The sequence below is a fragment of the Helicoverpa armigera genome, chromosome 15 (assembly GCF_030705265.1).
Source record: "Helicoverpa armigera isolate CAAS_96S chromosome 15, ASM3070526v1, whole genome shotgun sequence".
NCBI classification, from domain to species: domain Eukaryota; kingdom Metazoa; phylum Arthropoda; class Insecta; order Lepidoptera; family Noctuidae; genus Helicoverpa; species Helicoverpa armigera.
In genome coordinates this window covers 11,420,058-11,444,059 of record NC_087134.1, presented here as the reverse complement: position 1 = coordinate 11,444,059, position 24,002 = coordinate 11,420,058, and the positions used below count along the sequence as shown (strand labels likewise).

General features: G+C 34.5%; 1 protein-coding gene across 1 annotated transcript; it reads left to right on the top strand.

Annotated features, from left to right (window-relative positions):
- Positions 1-16,669: 16,669 nt before the first annotated feature.
- On the top strand, positions 16,670-22,807 carry LOC110376220 (endocuticle structural glycoprotein SgAbd-3). The gene is made up of 4 exons (XM_064038364.1): positions 16,670-16,723; positions 20,601-20,862; positions 21,999-22,205; positions 22,567-22,807. The coding sequence occupies exons 1-4, from the start codon at positions 16,715-16,717 to the stop codon at positions 22,614-22,616; spliced, it is 528 nt and encodes a 175-aa protein (XP_063894434.1). The 5' UTR covers positions 16,670-16,714; the 3' UTR covers positions 22,617-22,807.
- Positions 22,808-24,002: the final 1,195 nt, after the last annotated feature.

Here is a 24,002-nt window from a genome sequence, read left to right as displayed (position 1 = left end):
TGCAGGTGGGTACGGCGGCGATTTTTGATAGACAATGTAATGCACCTATCTCAAAAAACACCTATATATTATATGCTATGCATATTATCTATACTAATATTATAAAGAGGATAACTTTGTTTGTTTGGTTGTAATGGATAAACTCAAAAACTACTGGACCGATTTTAAATATTCTTTCACCATTAGAAAGCTATATTATCTGCGAGTAACATAGGCTATATTTTATCCCGGTGCGGGCAGTAGCTCCCACGGGACGCGGGTGAAACTGCGGGAAAACGGCTAGTAATAGATATAGAGGTTTTTTTCCAAGGCACATGAGTGACACCGCGGGAAAAGGGCTAGTAAATCATGCAAAGATATTAAAACAAAGTCATGTACAGCATTTGTTTGATGACTTACGTGAATACCTGATGCGATTTTTACATAAAATAGAATGATTCCCCTGCGCTTAGAAGAGGCGGATGGTCAGTAGGTAATAAGCTCACTTGCATCCATCAAACTTAAATCATCCTGTATAATACAAATTCACAAACAAAAGTAATTGATTCGATCTGCAAATAACACTTATACCACTTAACAACGACCTCATACTCCATAAACTATTTTACAATTTTAACCATACATTCTTACATTCAAGTACACATCATTTGACCGCTTCTTTAACCAGCAGTCAATTTGAACTACTGTTTGAGAATTATAGTTAATTTATTACATGAAAAAGTGAGCATGTTAAATTTTATTTGTACATAAACAATGATTACCTTACAGTTAAATAAATGTGTTGTTTGATTTTAAAGAATATTTTATGGTAAAAACGTGGAAATGAAAAAGGCCAGGGTGTCACAAACTTAGAACATACTTCAAAACTGTTTTTAAAAGAGGATACGGAAAATTAGGCTGAAATATTGCTACGATATACACCTAAAAAAGACGCCTTCAAATACATTATAGATAGTCATATTTGCAACATACTCTAAGCAAGTGAAGTTCTTTAATTATCTTAGAGACCATATATTTAAAAACCCACATTTGTTCTATGTTCAACATTACCATCTTCACACTTTCGCAAGTACAGTCGACTCAAAAAAACTGTTGCCACAACAAATGAGCATCAAGTGGCAACTCGTACAAATCAAAATAGGCTGTTACTTGACATTACGAGTGTTACGATATTATGATTACGCAGGCTCGCGTGAGGTGTGGGCTTGTTAAATTCGTGCCAATTAGATTTTTTATCAACCCTATATATTTCTTAATATCCTACTAATATCATAAACGCGAAAGTTTGTATGTATGGATGTATGGATTTTAATGAAACTTTACAATAATATAGCGTATATGTCGTAGCCATATCGTAGAATTGACCACTTCATGAAAAGCTTGAGCATTTCATGAAATGGTTGCGTTTCATGAAATGTTCATGTTAATTTGACCAGATCGTTAAATCGTCAACATTTCTCGATTTTGTCATCCACGTCTGGCCGCATGGTATAATAGGGTATCCATAAAATATTTAATATAAATCCACAATATTTTGGGTCGACCCATTGGAGTTTTTTCATAAAATCTGGTAGTTGTGAAATTTTTCACAGCTCAAAATTGTCAGGAGGCAAAAAAACTTAGGTTTTTTTCATAACTTCAATTGGAAATATTAAGAGTAAGAACTTGTTCATTGTCCTTTAAGTCCGACATACATAATAATTTAAATAAAACAGGAACTTTAGTAACATTTTAGGAATCTTAAAATAGAACACACTTAATCTAAAATGACGTAACCTGTAGGTTCGCTGCCTCGTTGGTCTAGCTGTCGCAAGCGCAGCTGTCGAGCACGAGGTCTCGGGTTTGATTCCCGGGTCGAGCCGAAATAGCTTTGTGAGTTTTAGAGACTTTCACGAAACAGACCGCAGCCTGGAAGTTGGTATTTGTGCATCGGAGAGCACGTAAATGTCGGTCCTGCGCCTGATCTCTCTCCGCTCGTGTTGGATTGCCGTCCCATCGGGCTATGGAAGTGAAGAAATAGTGAGTGCATCTGTGTCTGTGTGTCACCTCGCAAATTCTTGTGCACTATAATGTCCTGCGCAGTTGGCTAATCTCCTTACATAAGAACAGCCGCCGTAGCCGATAATTGGCTAAGAGGATATTATTGTTGCATACTATGTTGCAGACTATAGGGGTAGATGAGTTTACCCACCTTACCTAGGTCTGCGCTCAGCTGGCTCGTTTGGGATGCGTTCTGAGAGCGGTGGGTTCTTGTATCTGGTGGATGTTACACTCGCTACTACTCGCAAGAGGTTATAAGGGTTACATCGCTGGTAAATAATTCCATGGGGTTTGGAGTAAGCAAATTAAACAGCAAAGTTATTAATAACACAATAATAGTCAATAAATAGCTCAATGGGTTTCTTTGGGATATAAACCTATTTTTAATGTATTGAATCATTTTTAGTCGTCAACCTTGTCCATCAGTTTTATGAACTTCCTTTAATATTTCAAAATACTTCTCCATCGTAATTATACGGACAGTAGGATCGTTGACGCATTTTTTCTTAAATATAAGATATTCCTCATCTGCAGTTTCCATAACGTCATATTTTGACAGCCAGTAATAGTCCATGGACTTCTTTGGAGTGGTCACCCCACTGTTCTTGATTTGTTTTATAACCTTATAATTAAAAAACGTTGTTATAATTCACCAACGTAGAATTATTTTATATTATTATTATTTTCGACGTACACTCTTTTGTCACTTTCTTCCTCAAACGAATTATTCAATTTTTCGCTGCGAGAATTTTCAATGCAGTCAACGGCCGCCATCTTCAAACGTAAATAAAGCGCTGGCAGCGCCCCTAGGGGCAATTTACATAACTATTTTACGATGTGATCAATTAATTTTGATCATTTCATGAAGAAGCCGAGCTTTCAGTTGCACATATCGAGAAACGATTTCTCATCATTGATTTGCCCAAGTCACATCATGATCTGGCCAATAGACAGTGAAACATTTCATGAAACGGGACCATTTCATGAAATGGTCGAATCATTTCATGAAGTGGTCAAGTCTACGATAAGGCCACCACATATACATCAGAATAACACATAGGCTACAGTTTGTAAACATATTGTTCGAAATACTAAACCTGCGCAGACGAAGTCGCGGGCACCAGCTAGTACGTTATAAAATTACAGAGTTGGTTTCTTTATTTGCTTTGCCGTGCTAATTTTTTGAATAAATGCACCGATATGAAAAATTCTTTGAATGCTACCTAGACAGCCCATTTATCAATGACGGCTATAATAAGCTACCCTTTACGCAGTTTCAGGAAATGGTGCTCCCGGCACATGGGTGAAATAGAACACAACAGATATTTCTTCATAGAAGCCTATATTAGAGAATAGATTAATAAAGCACGTAACTAAGTGTTTCAACTATAAAATCACCCTGAAATCTTTAAGATCACCTAGTTTACCTGCTACACGCTCTATTGCAAAAACATTCCAAGTTCATTCATCTAAGTTTCTTAGGAATGCGCAAAAATATCAAACTACATCCGATTTACTCACCTTGACTTTAAATCCAAAACTATAGCTATTATCACCTTGAAGAACAATACCATAAGTATTGATTGACGGCTGATCGAAAACCCATCGCTTAGTGATCGATGTTTTAAACATATCGTTAATAGACATCACTATTTAAACTATCGATTAGTATTGCCTCATTATGCTGTGGTTTTACACGTGCCATAAAACAACTTCTTTCTATTCCTGGTTGGAAAGTAACCTGTATCATCTGACTATCTTTTTCCATCTTTTTCCTGACTATGTTGGGGTCGGCTTCTAGTCTATCCAGATGCAGCTGAGTACCAATGATTTACACGAAACGACTACCTATCTGACCTCCTCAACAAAGTTACCCGGATAACTCAATACCCCTTCGTAAGACTGGATGTCAGACTTTTTGGCTTCTGACTACCCGTAAAGACTGCCAACGTGACGTCCGAAACCCAGATGAAATTGTTACGGTAAATTGTACCTACATAGTAATAAACTGTATCAGTCATATCAGCATTCACCTCCTTACCAAATTTCATCTCCATCTCAAAGCTTTTAGTAATGCATAATCATTTTTGCATGAAGTTTATTAGGCCGACTATATACCGACTATACCCTAAGGCGTTGTTCAACTAGCCTTTTAATGAATTTCTGATCCGCCTAGTTAGGTCCATCAAGATTATTGATTGCGACTCAATATTTAGAAATATTTTTGTATGAAAATAATAGAATTATTATTACGTAGTTGATTTCAGCAGGTGCTTATAATTAGCGGTCATGTTAAATTATTTTATTCGGAAACGGTACAAGTTTGAAGATGAAGCGAGTTAAGTAGGTATATATATTTTCCCAACTCAGATGGGTTCAGCATCCAATCTGATGGGGTCCGGCTGAGAACCAGTATTTTCAAATTAAACACCTAACCTTGTCAGTACACATTTTCAATACCACCCAATTTTCTAAATTACTTATAACACTTTTTATTACATAATATATCTTGCATCTAATTGCCGCTTATAAAATACCTCGCTTCGCTTAACCCTTGGGCCAACCCAAAAGTTCAAAGTTGAACCTAATAAGATGAATACGTACAATTAACAGGCAGTTATAATCTCAGTCACATGTGGTAACTTTAACGATATCACTTGATATGTACCGAGTTAGTTTACTTTTACCGTGAGTGCAATAGGTTAAGCGGTCATAAAGGTGACGGCGGCCATTACCTATGGGTTTTTTGTAATATAATATTTTTGATGTGTTGTACTTATAAAAAAAATACCTATGGGTGTTTCTTGCAACTTATTTTTTTTTTATGAAGAGTGCTTCTATCAAAAAATTACTAACTTACATTTACTGAACCGCTTGAAATGGAATTCAGATTCTCAAGTCTAGGCCTGATCTAAAAGACATGGGCTACATTTTATCCATATTAGTATAAGAAGTTCCTTCAGGAAGTGGGTGGAACCGCAGACAGCAGCTAGTTTTATTAAGGCTTATGTTTAACTGATCACCAGATATAGTAACAAACAGCAGACAAAAATAGTAAATGATCACCAAAATGAAACTCGCATTTTAATGTAAAACTATCACCAAAGTTTTAACACTTTGCTATCCTATTTAAGTGAAATTACTCCAAAATAAATCATGCGTAAGCCAAAAATAGTAAATGATCACCAAAATTAAACCACCATTTTAAAGTAAGATTATAACCAAAGTTTTTAAATTCTGCTATCCTATTTAAGCAAAATGAGTCCAAAAAAATCATTGTTATCCCAAAAGTAGTTAATGATCACCAAAAGTAGTAAATGATCATCAAAAAAGTTTTTATATCTTGCCGGCCTGATAAAATAAATGTATTAACATTATGGGGACCCTTTTCCTGCACTAGCGTGGAAAATTGTCTATTGCATGCCTCTAAACAGTGCGATAAGAGTGTATTGAGAAACACATTCTTCTTCTTCTTTCTCCTGCCCTGTTCCCAATTTTACTTGGCGTCGGCGCAATATGTCATTTTCTTTCATTTTCCCCTGTCACTCGTCATACTGACACTCACGCATGCATTGCAAGCCGGACACATAACTTAATATGGCATCATAATACTTTATTTGGTAATAAGCCTACATTTTATGGCAATCACAGTGACTTATTTAGGCAAAAATAATACATTAATTTGGTCGTCAAGAGTTGGTGATCATTTACTAAATTTGGTGGTCGAATACAATTTAAAGTGAAGTCGTGACTAAAATAGCTGGTACTATTACATTTTTAGACTTTATTTTTCTGGTGTTCAGTAGATATTTCTGGTTGCAAAACTTAGGGTATCAAAGCATTTTATGGTGGTCATTATATTTGTTCCCTTTTATTAATAGTAGGTAATCAATTAATAATATCTTTCTCAGGTATATAATTATTTTAAGTGTTGTTGCTATAGTTTTATTTTGAATCGACTGTGCTATGATGTACAACATTCTTGCCCATCGAATTACATATTTACGTTCAAAGTAAATAATCCTTTTAGTACAACTACTAGTCTTTCTCAACAAGTCCTTTCAATCATTAAGCCAGATCATACAAATACCACAGTTTAACAAAATATCATTTAATTCCAAGGTTTAATAAAGTTTTTAACGTTTTCAATAGAACGTGTCGTTCCGGACCAACCTTATACTGGCATGTGCTCTATATCGTATCTAAAGTTCATCTTCACCTTATTCATTCTAAAATCAACCTTAACTTGTTACTAATACAGTCTATTTTCCCCTATAGAATCAAGGTATCATCACTCATTGAATATGAGAATGGTTGCACAAGGGATTTTAGACTTTTCCTGTTAGGTGTTAAGGTTGAGAATGCGATACTTAAAAGTCTAGTAAAAGGGTTTACTGCGTTTAGTAATTGTTTAACTGCAAAACGTGAGGTTTTTGCCACCGAAGTTGTATCATTGTGTGGTGACATTTTTGATCATAGGAAAGCATAGCAAGGCATTTGTGTTCTCAAACAATAGACAGTTTGTATTAAAACAGTAGAATAATGGTGATGATGATATCTTTCTAGCCGATTAGCTTAGGTATAGTAAGTATACTGGAAAATTACTGAAACGAAACATTGATTTTTTTCAGCTCCGGACTAAAAAAGTCAAAAATAACCAATCCGCCTTAAGCAAGTATGGAGATATAACGTTAATTCCTTTTCTGTACAAGATAAGTCCTGAGTCAATAAACTATAAAAAACCCTAATAATGATGATGAATAGAATATGGGTACCTAAGTAGAGCCTAAATGGTTGATATCAAAACATACCTCTAATAAAGGAATATTTATAACCCACCTAAACTCCTAAAAATCGTGAGGATTATATTGATACAGTAAATACCTGAAGCTGCCTAGTAAATGATAAAACCTATTTACTTAGCTTGTCACCTTTCGCATATCACGGCTTGAAGATTCGTCTCCACGAGCTGTCACAGCATTCATAAATTATTCACTGGAATCAATGATTTAGGGATACACAACATACACAATTTAATGTTACTGCATTCCTTTACTTAAATACTTTTGAGCCTACAGTGGTAGGTACTTACTGTTAAATTCTTCATCATCAAAATAAAAAGTTCAGGCTGAAAAACAACGGATGTCAAATATTACATGAGACAATATAATTCCAACTCGACCACCCTTTACCACTTATGTACTTATGTGTTTTGCTGAGTAAAAAAAGTGGCGCAACTTTCCCAGCAACAAATCATATTCAGCCATTGCTTCTTGTCCTACTACAAGGTTTCTTATTCAAAGCGCTTTCAGACTTTTAAGTGTAGGTTTCTTCAGCTTCCTTCATCTTCTGCAGTAGGAGATACAAATTATATAAATTAAATAACACCAAGGTCTTTTTCAGTCACAAAATCTAGAAATTGCACTCCAAATGTGAATTTAAAATTCAGTTCTAATTTGGCAACATAATAATAAATATTTGCAGTATGATTTATTAAATAATTGTAGTAATTAAAAACAAATGAAGACGATTACGATGCAGCTTAAAACTAATTTGGGATCTAGTGGTCTTCCCACACGCTAATTTGCAGGATGTGTTTATTACGAACTGTGATATTTATTTATTTTAGTCACTGTAATTATAACAAAATTAAGCCATCAAGGTTATTTTCTGAAATTACTTGCCTATTAAAATTATTATACTAAGATTAGTTATGCAGATCGATCTAGGGGTCGATGCACACAGGTCTCCAGCCGACAGGTAAGCTATTTACCACAAACGACAAACGTTGCTAGCACTGATGCCTTGGGATACCATTAGCTATATTCCTGAGAAGGTTTTACTATCAGTAGCCAAAAATAAGCGAATGTTAAAGGTCCTCCCGAAAGAATACTCAACATCATTAAGGTACCTATCTACCTTTTTCTCGCACCATAACAAAAACATTTCATACAACCAATTACACAACATACCTATCCTAACAAGTTACAAATGACCTCATCAAATTAGAAACTAAAACACATAAAAGCTTCATTATTTGCAAAGAAAACACATGCAACACAGTATCACGTACTTCTTACAAATTAAGATTGATGCTGTCTGCATCTGGACCAAGGCCAACAATTTATATATGACTCAGTGAATTTCAAAAATGATTATTATTGTTATGAGAACGAATTGGTTCAAAGATGAGCAGTTTGTTATAATAACTTATTGTAAGACGTGTGTGCTTTAGTGATGGTGTTTTGTTTTAAAGGCAGTAGGATAAACAATGTATTTTTTTCGCAATTTCATCAGAGTCCCGTAGAAACTATTTCTTATTCCCGGATATAAATATATCTCGTATTACTCGGGTATGTTGTAGCTTTTCAACAGTTAAAAAAATCGAATCTATTCAGTAGTATTGGAGCCTTCGAAGAGCAAAAAAATTAACAAGAAAGTTGCCCAAATGTTTTATGTAATTGAGTTGATCTTATATACCATGACCCTATGACACATTTGACCCATTTCCTTTTATTAATCTTCGAAAAGTAATTAATCATGTGTTTCGAAACGTTTTATAAGACAATGCTACATCAGCATCTAATTTGCTAGTTAGTACAGTCGGCGAAAGAAGTTTCAGCGGCAGTATAAAATGTGTGAATATGATTATTAGTTTCATGTTCTCCTTCAGCAGTTCTTCTTTTCGGATGCTTAGTTAAATATAACTTTTTTTAATGGTATCAAAATACATTATTTCAGAAAAAAAGTTATTGGGCAGTGCCGAGTATTAAAATGTACTTAAATACCTAAACTGGATTTATCTCAGGAAAAAAAAACAATCAATACTTTCATTTGTTTATATTTAGGTAGGTACTTATTTTTGGGAGTCACTTTGCAACTGACTTCCCAAAAAAAAAGAGTTCACAATTCTACTGCGTACATAAATTTTTCATTACTGCCTTTAAAAAATGTATATGTTATGGACCAAGTGATAAATTGGGCAGTATACATAATGCCCGGTCATTATGAATAATGCCCAATATGAGAGTGCAATTTGATAATAATTATTCAAACAATCAAATTGACCGGGCACTATACATATTGCCCGTGACCTTTTGGGCAAAGTAATACAAACATATTTAATTTCATTTTTTTTATTGTTATTGACATTTAACTTAAAGTAAACTAAATATAACACATCCCATATCAATTGACAGAGCATAGAAGTAAGCATGCAACATGCAGCAAGCATGGCTTCTGTCACGGCTCCGGCGCTGCGGGGCTCCGGCGGTCCCATGCGAGCTTATCGTCGCAGATGGTTTTCACGCTCACCACCGCAGCTTCGGCTTGCTGGCCGGCTCAGACGGCCAGCCTCAGCCGCGGCGGCGAGCGCTGAAACTACCTGCGCCTCAGCTCGCAGGCCGCCTCGCCCCTTCGTGCCTACGCGGTTTTGAATTGCACTCTAGGGGTAGGGCAAACAAAACTACGTGGAGTCGGTTTTGCAGCGATTCGTTTTCGTCACTAAGTTCAGTTTTTAATACAATGTTTTGAATCCAAATTAAATTCTACCATAAAAAAAAACGAGCCAAGAAAAATGAGATCAAGAAAAACGAGGCCGAGTTAGTAAATTAGATGACAACTGTCCAATTAATAATTTTGTGGCTAGACTTATAATTTCCCATTAAAATAGAACATATAATTTAAAACAATAATCATAAAATATGTAGCAAATAACAGGATTTATTTATTACAACAACTGCCACCCTCGCACCGCATAAAATATAGCTTTATTATCAAATTGCCCAACTATTATGTAGCAATATAATAATGCCCGTGCAATGTGATAAATAATGAAGTTAAGATAGTTATTAATCACTTGGCCCAATAAAGCTAGACATTATTCATAATGCTCGGGCATTATAAATAATGCCCGAATTAATCACATGGTCCATAACATATATATGTTTTGCACCTGACTGTACCTCACGATACATATGACTCATTACATCACAAATCAAACATTAAGCCTGCAATTGTGATGATGGATAGCTTCTGCGCTGTTAGCAAATGTGATCATCATCAGCTGTCTTGATCCATCATTACTGTTTGATGGAGCGTTTTTAATCGCACACATGGCTTCTGGAAGTGAACATGGGGATAGCATTGGTTTGTTAATCTGTTAAGTACAGTAAACTATACAGATAACTTAGGTTAACTAGCGTCCTTTAATCTTCATTTCGCTGTTGATTTTAGCTTTGCTTTGACTTTTCCCATCTATTTTGAGTTTGACTTCCCGTCTAACCAGACGCAGTTGAGTACCCACATTTTACATAGACGACCGACCTGTTTGACCTCCTCAACCCAGTAACCCGGGCTACATGTTACACAGTCTATATTTTCAATAATATTACAGCTACTCATAATCGATCAAAAATACCTATTAAATTATTCTATTTTAAAACACAATCCTACTTATATCCTACTTATATTAAAAATGTGAAAGTTTGTGAGAATGTATGGATGTATGTTTGTTATTCAATCACGCAAAAACGGCTGGACCGATTTGATTGAAATATGGTATGTAGATAGGTGATACCCTGGATTGACACATAGGCTACTTTTTATCAACACACCACGCGGGCGAAGCCGCTGGCGGAAGCTAGTATTACATATGACGTCATGCTATTAACATTTTTGCAAATATACTAACACGTATAGCTGACAAGTAATTTTTAACTTCTATATCAAAAACCAATTTAACACTGCGGTTGTTGGCCTTGCAATATATTACACTAATTAATTACTGATAAATATAGTTTTTTTTCCCCCTTTATTTAACGTTAAAACAAATGTGTACAATATTAAGTTAAGAAAGCATTGAAAAACCACTCGGGTTTTAAAATAATGCTTAAATACATACACACATCAATACCTAAGTTAAAGATAACAATACAATAGGTGTTCTAATGCTAACAGAACTGAAGTACGTAATTACTAACTTAAAAACTTATTAAGTACAATTATTAGGTAACTACAGAATTGGGTAAATCATTTTGTGAACATATTTTTGATAAAAAGTAGGACTTTAGTTTTATTTTAATGTTTTTAATGGTTAATTCTTCGCTATTGATGTCCCGGAAGACAAGCAAACGAACCTGATTTTTAATGAAATCCTTACTAGTAAATGCGCAAGAACCTTTCTGGATCTGTCTGTCGCACATTCGCGAAAAAACTACAGGACCTTTTGAAACTCAAACTCAAACTCAAAAATTGACTACTTTTTATCCGGGCGATTTGAAAAGTGATAAAGCATTTAGACTGTTCAGAGTGTACATACTATTTACTCTGGAGCAAAAGAACATAAAGTTGTTTTATTAAAGTAAGCAGACCCGAATGTCCATCTAGTCATTCCAAAACCACATTAAGATACAAATGCAATACCAATCATTTATACCATATCATCAATCGCTCCGATAATACAAATAAAATAAAATAAAAAAGTAAATATTGAATCTAACGGAAGCCTAGCAATAAATATAAATTGATGCATTATAAATATTTGTATCGAAATGTCAAGTTCGCAGTTTATATGTGTAATTGAAGATTTTATTGTAGAACGAATCTTTTTATAGATTTGGAACTAGTTTTTGACCGCGGCATTGCGCGTGCTTCGCAAAGGAAATGTGTATTTCGTACTGTAAGCTTTTGTAGCCTCCAGCTCATATTACTAATATCATAAAAAATAACAATAATGTTTTGTTTGTACCCTTTACTACAAATCCGATATGCAAATCCTTTCTCTGATAGACACTATCCCCGTGTATAACATAAGGTATATTTCATCCAGGTACGGGAAGAAGTTCCCCCGGGGTGCGGAACCGGTATCAAATTATATTGTGAACTCGTGTGGCCTCCGTCTTATTCATAGTTAGTAGTGTAGACATACAAAGTAAGTAGATGTAAGTTTTTTTAATGAAGATCTCAGATTTTTGTAAGTAACCATACCTATCAACAAGCTTTTTCAAGAAGTATCACTCATTTTCGGTCAAGGTTTTTACACCATAATTTTTCGTCTCAATCTAAACACATACATGCCCTTCCTTCACAAACTCTAATGCCCATTTTCACCAACAAATACCTAAATTAAGGGATCCCCTAAGAGCATTTACGGAACACTTAACAAGAATTTCGTTTTCACCAAAGTTTAGGTAACCCTTATCCATAGTTATTTATGTCAAAATTGGGAGAGCCCTTATTCTAAGTGGCACTTAGATTAAGAGATTGTTGGTGAAAATGGGCATAAACCTTTTAATGCTCTATTTTGTGATAGTGCTATATTTCACAACATTTAGTGCTATAAGTATTTTGCAATAGTTTGCGCATCGAATCCCTAAAACATTAAGCGTTAGCTGAACTTTACGTCATTGAGAGTTAATTAAGTCGTGATACTCGTAATAGCTACTGAACATACACTGTAATATAAATGCACCATTTCTGAACCTACCTATATAATTTGAATTGATTTATTATAGTTCACGATAAATATATTCTATTTAAGTTTTGAATGTTTGACAGCGCTTTCACACTGGCGGATCATCCGCACATGTTTTTGTAAGCGTGTGCCTGACTTATTCTGAGAGGCCAAAATCTACTGCGTTGGTTTTTACCATGAAGTGCCAACATTTTTTAACAATTTTAATATATTAATCAATGTCTCCCTTACGAGGGCAGCGTTGCCGCTCGCAAAACCCAAGCCGAAAAACTGCTTGTGTGAATAAACTGTATAAAAGTCAGACATCCAAATTAGGTATCCTAGGATGATATAACATTACAAAACATTACAAGCATTGACGACAATTAATCTTCCGACTCATCTGCAAGCAAATCGTGAGTATTCGTGAGAACAATCGGAAAGAATCGAATACTTTTGAAATGTTATCGATGCGCAAATATGCGAACTTCAATCGAATGATTTTGAAATCGTCACGAAGAAGAACAGTATCTTATGTCATCTTAATTGGAATCGTATTGTGTAATTTGTTTAACAGTTATCCTTAAATGGAAAATGGTTGAAGTAAGATTAGGATTCTGACAAGCACACTACTTTTATTGAATTTTTAATTGAGGAAAAAATTAAGCTGCCGCTAGCACCTTTTTGAGAGTACCAGGCCACGAGGAAGATCGCCTATGAGGTGGACTGACCAGATAAAAGCGGCAGTAAATGGCTCATCGTCACTCTACGAATGCACGAGGAAGGCGGCCATCAGAGAGGAGTGGCGGCGGGTTGTAAAGCTTGCCACCAACACCTGAAGTGATGACCACGACCACTCTGTCAAGAGTGATAACGACAAAGAAGAAGAAGAAGAAGCACCTTTTTCACCTGTTTCACCTGCGTCTTATGGGAATAACTACGCACACTCGGCTGTATTATACTGAAATAATAGTTCGTGTTGGACCAGTTCCTGAGATTGGTGCGTTGAAGCACACAAACAGCTCTTGAGCTTTGTAATGTGTATGAGTTATACTTACAAACAGCTGAGCTGAGCTATGTAATAGGTATGTGTACTTAGGTTTGTAAGAACTTATTAATTTTCATTCAAATAAGAAATGGATAGTAAGAACACTAAATAATTACTCCAGGCTAATGTAAAATATCTTTAGCTCGTAACCTTACGGCTATCGAGGTGACAAGGGCCATTACGGCCTTAAAATACCTTCCAAATCCGCATCGTAAACATAAAACCCTATTACCCAAATAGCTGAGAAGATACTCCAATACGTACCTAAGTAAGTACTGCAAGATAACCCGCAAACCGTACACTAAAAGTCGGCCGACATTTACCCGACGCGCGACGGTTTTCAAACAATATCTTGATTCCTATCAAAGTTGTCAGGTGGGTTGAGGAGGTCAGACAAGCAGTCGCTCCTTGTTAAACACTGGTATTCAGATGCATCCGGTTAGACTGGAAGCCGACCCCAACATAGTTGGGAAAAGACTCAGGAGATGATTTCAAAGTTTTCAGTCTTTCTCATACCAGCTAAATACCTGAAGTAATGCACGTAATACCATTCATCTTCATATTGATTTAAGAGCCCAAACAAACTATCGGCCGACTAAAAGTTTGCAGTGTGTATATAGTGTAAATGTTAGCAAACGCTATTTAGAGAACCCATTTATATTGGGTGACATTTGTGAGATACGATGCATAAACATTAGACTTCTAGACATGGGTTTTCGGTCTTTCGTATTTCGACTGACTCCTGAGAGTCTTAGACCTTATCCGAAACTAGCTCCTGTCTGTGGCTTTCACTATCTCTAGAGGGACTATCTTCTATCTCGCGGATAAAAAGTCGTCTATATCCGTATCTAGAGTACCACCTACATATTTTTGTGTCCTATTTCATGCATGCTGTTTAGTGTGAATAGCGTAACGTACAGATAGAGTAAGTCTCACATATTTAATGTTATCTAGGAGTGTACAGTTAGTATATGACTGAATCAAATCGAAGATTAATTTTCCCCATATTTTTATTTATATTTTTTCCATGTTTTCATAGTTTCCATGTGTTACCATGTTTTCTAATATATTTTCTTGTTCTGTTTTGTGTTTTTCTGCGTCACAAACGCGAATAAACGTTTGAATTTGACTATTAAAATTATTCAAAATTAAAATTGGTGTTGTGAATCTAAAAATGTTTCTTAAAAGCTTTACAATAATTTGACGCATCACTTCCCTGTAATTATGAACAATTTAACAACAATAAGCCTGCTTATTATAGTGTTTATTATATGCTGCCAATGAATTATCTAGTGTAACCTTTATGTTAAACTTTTCAAAAATTATGACAGCATGCTAAATAAATTGTTATCCATTATTTTTTTCAGGTAACTATTATTTATATTAAAATGTTTATGTGCAGGTAAATGTAACGTCTAGGTCTTAGAAAAACCTTAACCACGCCCAAAAAATTACTAAGTGATTATTTACTTTTATAGCAAACAGATAGGTTTCATCTTTCTTCTTCTGTCAACCGGGCATTAAATTATTCAAAATTCAAGAATTACTACACTGAAAAACGGTAGTTTTTAATGACAAACCCAAGACGTCTGTAATTCGCACCTTATCACCACTTGTTTAACAAAATCTTCAGCAACTCGTATTTTTGTTAGTTTGAAGAAGTTTCCTTCAATTTTATAATTAAACTACTAGGTAGATAGGTAGTCTTTTAGAACACAGGTAGAACCGCTTAAAACAACTAGTTTTATATAAACCTGAGTACCTTAGTCACTCATCACCACCCAAACTAACTCTGGCATTTTAAATATTAGTCACACAGTAGGATTAATTCTGGTTCTATTCAAAGCTTTTTTATGGAATGAATAGCTAAGTACCTACTTTTATAAGTTATACAAAAGTTACCTCTTTTACTAATTGGGCTCGGTCTTGACCCCAATTTCGTCTAGCTAAAAACCTATGGTCTGAGATAAGATCAGTCCAAATTATCTTTCATGTCTTCCTTTTTGCTATGGGGTATTTGGGTTACCCAAAATTGCTTTCTTTATGTTCGTTTTTGCATAATCTTTTTAGATACCTAGTGTTTTTTTATGGTTTTACTAGAATGGTTTTTTTTTGTGTTGTAGATATATATGTATATAACTATGTAAATAAATAAAATTCTACTAAAAAAAATCTTACAGCCTGAAAAATTGTTTTGAAGAATTCTCACTTATAATACCACAAGAGCTTCAAAATTATCGGGTATTTCCCGACAGGTTCGTTGCAAACAAATGAAGGAGTCAAGTTTTTCAGGTTAAAAAATCACGAGCGCGAAGCGCGAGTGATTTTTCCTGGAAAACTTGACGACTTTATTTGTTTGCAGGGAACCTTGAGGGAAATGCCAGAGAATTTTGAAGCTCGTGTGGTATTCGGGGGATTATTTTTCCGTCCCAAATGTCGGCCACAACCTGTCAGTTTGACATAGCAACGACCAGAGAAAATATTCAAAAAATTATCAGTATAATACCATGTAGGTTGTACCACGTGACGTCGAATGGTGCAATTCTATTGGTCGATATTTGGGTCGGAAAAATAATCGTCACAATTTATCTGAAACAGGGATGCTTTTGCGAAAAAAATAATTTGTTCCATTATGGTATACACATTTTGTAACCATGCCTTGAATGCATTTCTAGATGATGAACTCTTCAAAACAAATAAACAAACGCCGACAGTTCAGACATAAAAAATAACTGAAACATAACATACATTAACAAAACATATTGATAAATCTTTTGAACTGCAATTAAAATACACAGACTGAAACAAGACAGTCTAACCAATTAAAGAGACTAGATTACATTTAGAAATTACATCTTCATTTGTCAAAAACTGAACTCAAAAATAACGACCTTCAAGGTCATTCATAAACACGTACAAACCGAAACTTTGTTAATCAATAAAATAATTTGCTAGTCCTTGTAGATGATACGAAAACTGAACAATGAAAATTGAACTTTAAGTTGAGGGTAATAAGGTTGTGTTTTGTGTGGTGAAATCAATTGAAGAGTAGATCTACGAATGTAATGTTAAATGTATATCAGTAGAAATATTGTGCAGTGTAAGCTCAAGTATAAAATGCGGTAGATTCACTTAGCCGTCACATTTTACTATCATCCTCCAAAGAAGCAACTATGAAATTCGTTAGTATATTTGTTTGTTTAAGTTTAGTTTAAGTAATAAGTGAAGGCTCTAAGTGTTAAGTGTTTGTGTGGTTATCAGTGATTTTGAAAGTTTTTTAGTGTACTAAGTTTTTTTTTTACACTCTTCAGAAACAGAAAAATGATAAAGGACTTGTTATCCTTTTTCATATTTTTTTCTGGATCGTTAACTATTTTTCAGTGTTATAATCTACAAAAATAACGTATCAGTAACTGATCTGAGTCACCAGAAAATTATCAACTTGACAGTTTTCCTAATTTCTTATCAGCTCAGAAAACCAAAAAAATATTTCACATTACATTTTCAGTTTTAAGTCAACATTTTAAGTGACTTTTAAAAAAATGATAAAAAATACTAATTACCATTATTATTTTTTCAAGTTTTCATCGTCGTAATTATATGTCAACTAATATTTAACAATTCATTCATGCTATTATTAATATTAACAGTAATATTTTGTCTACAACAGTGCAACGGTATGCAATGCGTAGGCGCGTTTAATTTACGTCAAAGCATCAATACGCAATATCTGAAAATTTATTCGATTCGATATTATAATAATTAAATGACTACGCTTAATTAAATTGTAATAGAACCTGCATATACGGCAACTAAATAATAAAGATTTACTTGACGAATATGGGGCATTCAGACGGGAACTGAAGTTCTAACGACTACTGAAATAATAATCGTCATTTGCCTAGCCTTTTCCCAACTATGTTGTGGTCGGCTTCCAGTTTAACCAGATGCAGCTGAGTACCACTGTTTTACAAGGAGCGACTGTCTATCTAACCCAATATCCCTGGGTAAGACTATTTGCCAGCCTTACTGGCTTCTGACTACCCGTAACTACTGCCAAAGATGTTCAAATAACAACCTGGACCCACAGTTTATCGTGCCCTGCGAAACCCGGAATTATATAATGAACACGGGCCATTAAAACATCAAAAGACGCTCTTACAACTACTGAAATATCAAATCACGAAAAATTATAAAATTCCTGATAACTTGTTTCATAATTATTGCAGCCGTTACACATAATACAAATATTATGTTAACTTTTGCACAATGCATATTGCAGTGTCCAAAAGTCACGATCAAATTGAGTGCAAAATCTTCAATTTCATGTCATTGTGTAGTTTTTTCATGTCTCTTGAAAGTTACACTGAAAACGTGCTGAAGTGTCTTATTTTATTTTTTACACGAGCGAGTGAATGACAATGTTATTATTACACCTAACCGCTCTATTTGGCATCTATTGCAAAAGGTTTTATTTATATAAACATACTATAACTTAATTGATTGATTTTTTTGGTGTTATTGGATGTATTTGTCTTAAATTAAAAGAGCAAAAAAAACTGAAAAATAAAACCATATTATAGCTATGTATTCTATATTTTACATGCACATAAATAGCTGTTCCCCGCCGTTTCACCCACGCCCCGAGAGAACCACTTCCCGCAGCTGGTTAAAAGTTGCCTGTGTCTTTTTTGAGGCTCTAAACTCTGAGAAAGTTTTGGACCAAACATAATTGACATGCCAAACTTAACAAGTCTATATTATTACCCTAAGAAATGTACTTTAGTGGACTGATTTCATAGCTAAAGTAAAGCAGTGATCGTTAGTAGATAGTTCAATAACCAGATATGGACTGATTTCATAGCTATTGATTAACGTAATTCAAATGACTACTTTATTAGCATATTAATACCAATTTCATGATTCTGAGAGCACGTAAAGCTACTGAACTCGGGTCATGTCGAGTTTCTGTCGACTACTCAAAATGTCTATGTCGTGTCTTGTTTTTTGTGTCACAGTCCAAATGATTCTCGTGATTTTCTGAAATTCTTCTTACTTCATAACCGAAAGGTCTTCAGCGACCGTTACAGCTATTTTTAGTGGGTTTTTAGTTTAAAAAGACTTTACTTTCGAATAAGTAGCTCATTATACTACGTTAAGGGCCTTTTAATTAGTTCTTACTTTCTTTGCGCAAACTTTTACATTTAAGTATTTGTCAATTCGACAATTTGAACGATTTTAAATTATGAAACCCATCCCTAATACTGTTACAGCCTTTTTAGTGTCCCACTGCTGGGCACAGGCCTCCTCTCACACGGAGAAGGATTGAGCATTAATCACCACGCTTGCTCAATGCGAACCCACCCCTAATATCACCTACAATTTCACCCAAAAAATGTCACAACAATAAAAACTTCCTTACCGAACCAATCTGTTAATCTACAACCGCCTGCCACCACAATATTGCAGGTGTGACAACCAAGCTGTATTATGTACTATGAAATAACCACAGCCGGAGCCGCGAGGCGGAAGACTAGTGCCAACTGAAAATTAAGCAATAGCTATTAGCTATATTAAGTTACATTCTTAGATCATCACGGTTTTATTGCGGGTGTTAATGAAATGCTTATTTATATGACAAAGTGCGAAAATTTTAACGACTCGAAAGGATGTTGGTTACCGAAAGAGATTGTCAAGTGTGTTTCTCAATGGTATTGAAGGTAAACCTTTCTACGAGATAGGATATCTACATTTCTTTTATTCGTACACAGGGCTCTTATATTGTTTAGTGAAATCTATTCCTAACAGTCATGTTCGAAAATCATTTCGAAAACTAAAATTTCAAGTTCAATTTCGGATAGCGATGCTGAATTTCTTGTTGTAAATCACAGTTTCTTTCTGATTTTATAGCGAGTTGATGTTTATGTCTTCCGAAATACTAGGTATTATAAGTTGAACAATTTAAAATATTTTGATAACATTACGTACATACGGGATCACCACTAGGTATAACTTTTTATTTGACTCTGCATTGTTAGTTTATTTTGACTGAACTGGGTCAAAGATCTAAACCGTTTTATGTCTAGTTTATATACTGGATGTAAAAATTCCTTTCCCTGCGACAATCTACTAACAATTACACAATTTTCTTGGTTTCAATACAAATGTTTGTTTTTACGATCCGACCCTGGTAACATTTTTTTACTTTCTCATTCTAAATGCTAGGGAGAGGCCAGAGATGCCTTATAATTATAATAGGGCTATATTTACAATAAATAATTTAAAGTTTTCCGTTTCTACAATTTTTGTTAAGTAGCTGATGTCATCATTAACATAATACCTACAGTAAACATTACTTTACAAAGCGAGTTTCTTTAAGTATAGGTAATATTCCTACTAAGATACAGTAACTAAAAGTATCAAAAGTTATTGCTCGTTCAGATAATTTTGAAACTTTTCTTCACCTCACAATCAACGATACTTTCCCTCAATCCATGTTTTCACTATACCGCTAGATCTTTTTCAAAACCTACCATATTCCTCATCCTTACCTCCTTTAAACGCTCCTAAAGACCCTAAAGATTCCTATACAGTATTGATCGTGACCGAAGTTCCATGGGGTCACATTCAGAACCTTAGCCTTTCCCATCGCCGCGTTACCTTAACCTCAATCGTTAACTTAACCAAACTTTACGTTTACTTAACTTAATCGTAAATCGCGTATTGGTTTAGGCTTTTAGGTTAATAGTGCTAGAATTGGATGAATAATTCTAGAGCCTACAAACTTGATAAACAAATCGAATTAAAAATTATTTGAAAAGTCTAGCATTACTGATACCGATACCAAAAAGAATTTATTATATTTATGAAGAATGTACCTATTTTACAAAATCAAAATGATCCAATTTTTACCTGCACGTTTTTTTTTTCAAAAGCATAATTCACTTTCATCGCAAAGACTTGGAAAAAAATTAACTTTTATCAATATTAGAATATATACAGCACACTTAACCACCAACTTAAAACCAAAATTCTAAAGTCCTTACTTCTCAATTCCAGTTCATCGTCTTAGCCCTGGTGTCAGCAGCATCAGCTGCCCGCCTAGACAACTCCATCTACCTACCTCCCAACGCCAGATCCTCAAGTGGAGCCAGCGCTGGTCTTCAAGTCCCATTCGGAGGACCTGACCATGCAGCCATTGGTCAAGGAAGACAGAACCCTGGAAGTCAGGCTGAGATCTTGAGCTATGAGAATGAGATCAATGAGGAAGGGTATAGGTATGCTTATGAAACCAGTGATGGAACTAAGGCTGAGCAGCAAGGTGAGTTGGAGATGGTTTTATTTGGAGTTAAAGGTAGAAATGGATATACATAGAAGAATTGGTTTAAATTTTCATTTGGATAATACCTTAGTCATAAGGATTTGAAATTGTCTTCAACCCTCTTGTAGTAAACTGATGGTTTTCAAAGTTTCACGATAAAAACGTCGCCAGTGCTCTTCTATAAAAAAAAAAAACTGTTGTATTGTTTTCAAGTTTTGCATGTAAGATAAGTTATCTGAAGAAAATAATTACCTTACCTGCTGCGCTATGTAGTAGCTGTATTGATATATGACTTTTGTGTAATATTTAATAATGCTTTAGTACCTTTTTAGCTTATACAATAGGTCATTCCTTTTCTCTCTCATCTTATAACCTAGGTTTCATAAAATATTAGTCAGAATATTTTGTGTCTTTTTAATAACCTAACTACATATAAACAGATTTTTCCAAATCAAGGTATTCCCCTTCAAGACATTTCATTAAAATTAGACGCACCTAATAAAAAGTTATAACTATTTTCATGTTCTAAACATAGAAAATAATGAACTTTAAGTAACATAAAACAATTACTTAAGCGGTAACATATAAGGTGTCTTACCCAACTTACGAGTAGTAAAGAATGAATGTCATTTGTTATATCATAATGCACATTCTAAAGGTTAATGACCGTTGCTAATTAACTGTGATGTACATAATGTATGTATTGTTTTTACTTTTGTTTGAATCGCAACACGTGTCATTATGTTATTTGTTTTATATTTGTTTTTGGTATGGATCTTTCTCCATATTGATTTATTTGGGTCTTTATCTCCCTAGAAATTTGACAAGAAATGACTTTAAAAGTACCTGCGTGTGCACGATATAGCATGCAAAACTTATTCTTCTTATTTCTAGTAAGAAGAAAAACACTTGTTTAAAAAATTACTAAAGTGATGAAGGATACAGAAGAATGCCATGCCTTTCAATTTACTTTTTGAAAAGTTATAGTTAAGTTCGAAAGTCTTATATTTATGGCAAACTTTTACAAACTTAACTTCAAATCAAACAAAAAATCAGGCAATACATTTCTAAAGTTCAAGATTCGAAATGTGTTTTATCTTTTTCCTTTTTCCTAAAACGTAAATTCTATCTTCCAGGCCGCGTAATCCCAGGTGCCCAGCCCGAGGAAGGTTCACTAGCCGTCTCAGGATCCTACTCCTACATCGGGGATGATGGACAGACTTACACCGTGACGTACACAGCTGATGAGAATGGTTTCCATGCTGAGGGAGCCCATCTGCCCACACCGCCACCCGTGCCTGAGGAGATCTTGAAGAGTTTGCAGCTTACGGATAGGTCTCAAGGTGGGTTTGAGAAGGCATTTGAGAGTTTTGTTCTAGCTTTACGGATTATTATTAGGAAAAACAGCATCTAGCATAAAAATAGGAGATAATGTAATTATATAGGAACATATTGGGCTAGGTCGTTGTTATTTATTAACTTCACACGACTGAATGATATTTTAACAATTGGAAAGAGATCGTACCTACATAATTATAATACTAGCTCCAATCAACAGAGTCCTGAGGGCAATATTTCAGAGTAGCCTACATACTTCGATACATATATTTTTCCTCATTAGTAATATTTCAGTTGCATTTTATCGATCAAAAATATGTTCTGGTCATAATGTAATCACTCTAAAATCTATATTTTATTTTCCAGGTCAATACGACAGCAATAAAAGCAGCTACGACGCCGACGCGGGATACTAAAACTAAAACCTAAAAACTAACTAACTAACTAAAATTTATAGTTACTACGACTTAGTCGTTGACTGTACATGCAGTACAGTCGAGCACAAAATTCTATGAAATAAGTGTAACTTAGTCTGAGTGATCAATTGGACGAAGTGGCCAGTACCTGTTCTGTAGTCGTTAAAGTTATTATTTTATAATTAAAACTCTTTTGTAAATAATATTGTTGTCTTTTTTACTCTTTTTTTCGCAATAAAACCTAGGTCTAGGTACCAGCCTACTTTAGGTAATTCAAATTATGTTGTCTTTGCCAAATCTCCTTACCGAATTTTAAAAAAGGTTGACGAAATGCCACAGTTTGCAATATGTAAATGTGCAGGCGTTTCAGACGCATACATATGAAGCAGCAATGTAGGTTAAAATAATATAAAAAAATATTTGTAGTTACAAACTGTTTATTTTTAATGTAATATTTTATATCTCATATTTTATCTAAATAGCTCGAGTTGGTACTTTTTGGTACTTAGCGGTAGATGGCGTTAGTTACTATATAGAAATACTAATACTATATTTTAATACAAAAGTTTTTATTACTAGATGCAAAAGTTCATTTTACGTTCTCTTAATACAATCTCATTACAAAGCACATCTTTGACGAATCCAAATTGATAAATTAATTCATCATAGACATTCATCATAGAGCTGATAATTTCCAAGTTCAGAAGATTTTCCGATTAGCTTCGTGACTCCAAAAGGAACACAAACTATTGTACCCCTATTTTCCGTCGGGGGTTACAAAGGATGCCTTCACAATTTTACGAACTGTAATATACTTTACTACTACTTGGTCCCATTTAAAATTTTATATCAGTACTAGCTTCCGCTCGCGGCTTCTGCTCGCGTGATATGTTGATAATCAGTAGCCTATGTATTAATCCAGGGTATTGCCTATCTACATACCAAATCTCAACCAAATAGGTCCAACCGTTTTAACGTGAAAGAATAACAAACATACATCCAAACATTCTCACAAACTTTCACATTTATAATTAGGATAATTAGGACTAGTAGGATAATGACCTAGTGTGTAATTTTATTAAGAAGAGCTAGTGACAACCTGCAAACTAACTACAAAGTAAAATAGGTAATTCAACAAATTTATAACATAGTAAAATTACTATAACTATCTTAAACCATTCTCAAAGTGAACCGTTAACCTGTAACCTAGATTACGTTAACTACGTAGCTATGATTCATGAGATCACCCAAAGGTATAACCTTGCGAATAGCAGTTATTTAAATATCAGTTAAGAATTCGTCATGAATAATCTTGTCGAGTGCTTAGAGGCAAAAGTTCTGTGGCCTTATGGTGTAACTTGCGATTGCTATTACTGAACAACCATT

Bases quoted from the DNA above. Each gene is read 5' to 3' on its own strand.
- LOC110376220 (XM_064038364.1), top strand. The intron at 20,863-21,998 runs GTGAGTTGGAGA...TCTATCTTCCAG, and splicing joins AACTAAGGCTGAGCAGCAAG to GCCGCGTAATCCCAGGTGCC. The intron at 22,206-22,566 runs GTGGGTTTGAGA...TTTATTTTCCAG, and splicing joins GCTTACGGATAGGTCTCAAG to GTCAATACGACAGCAATAAA.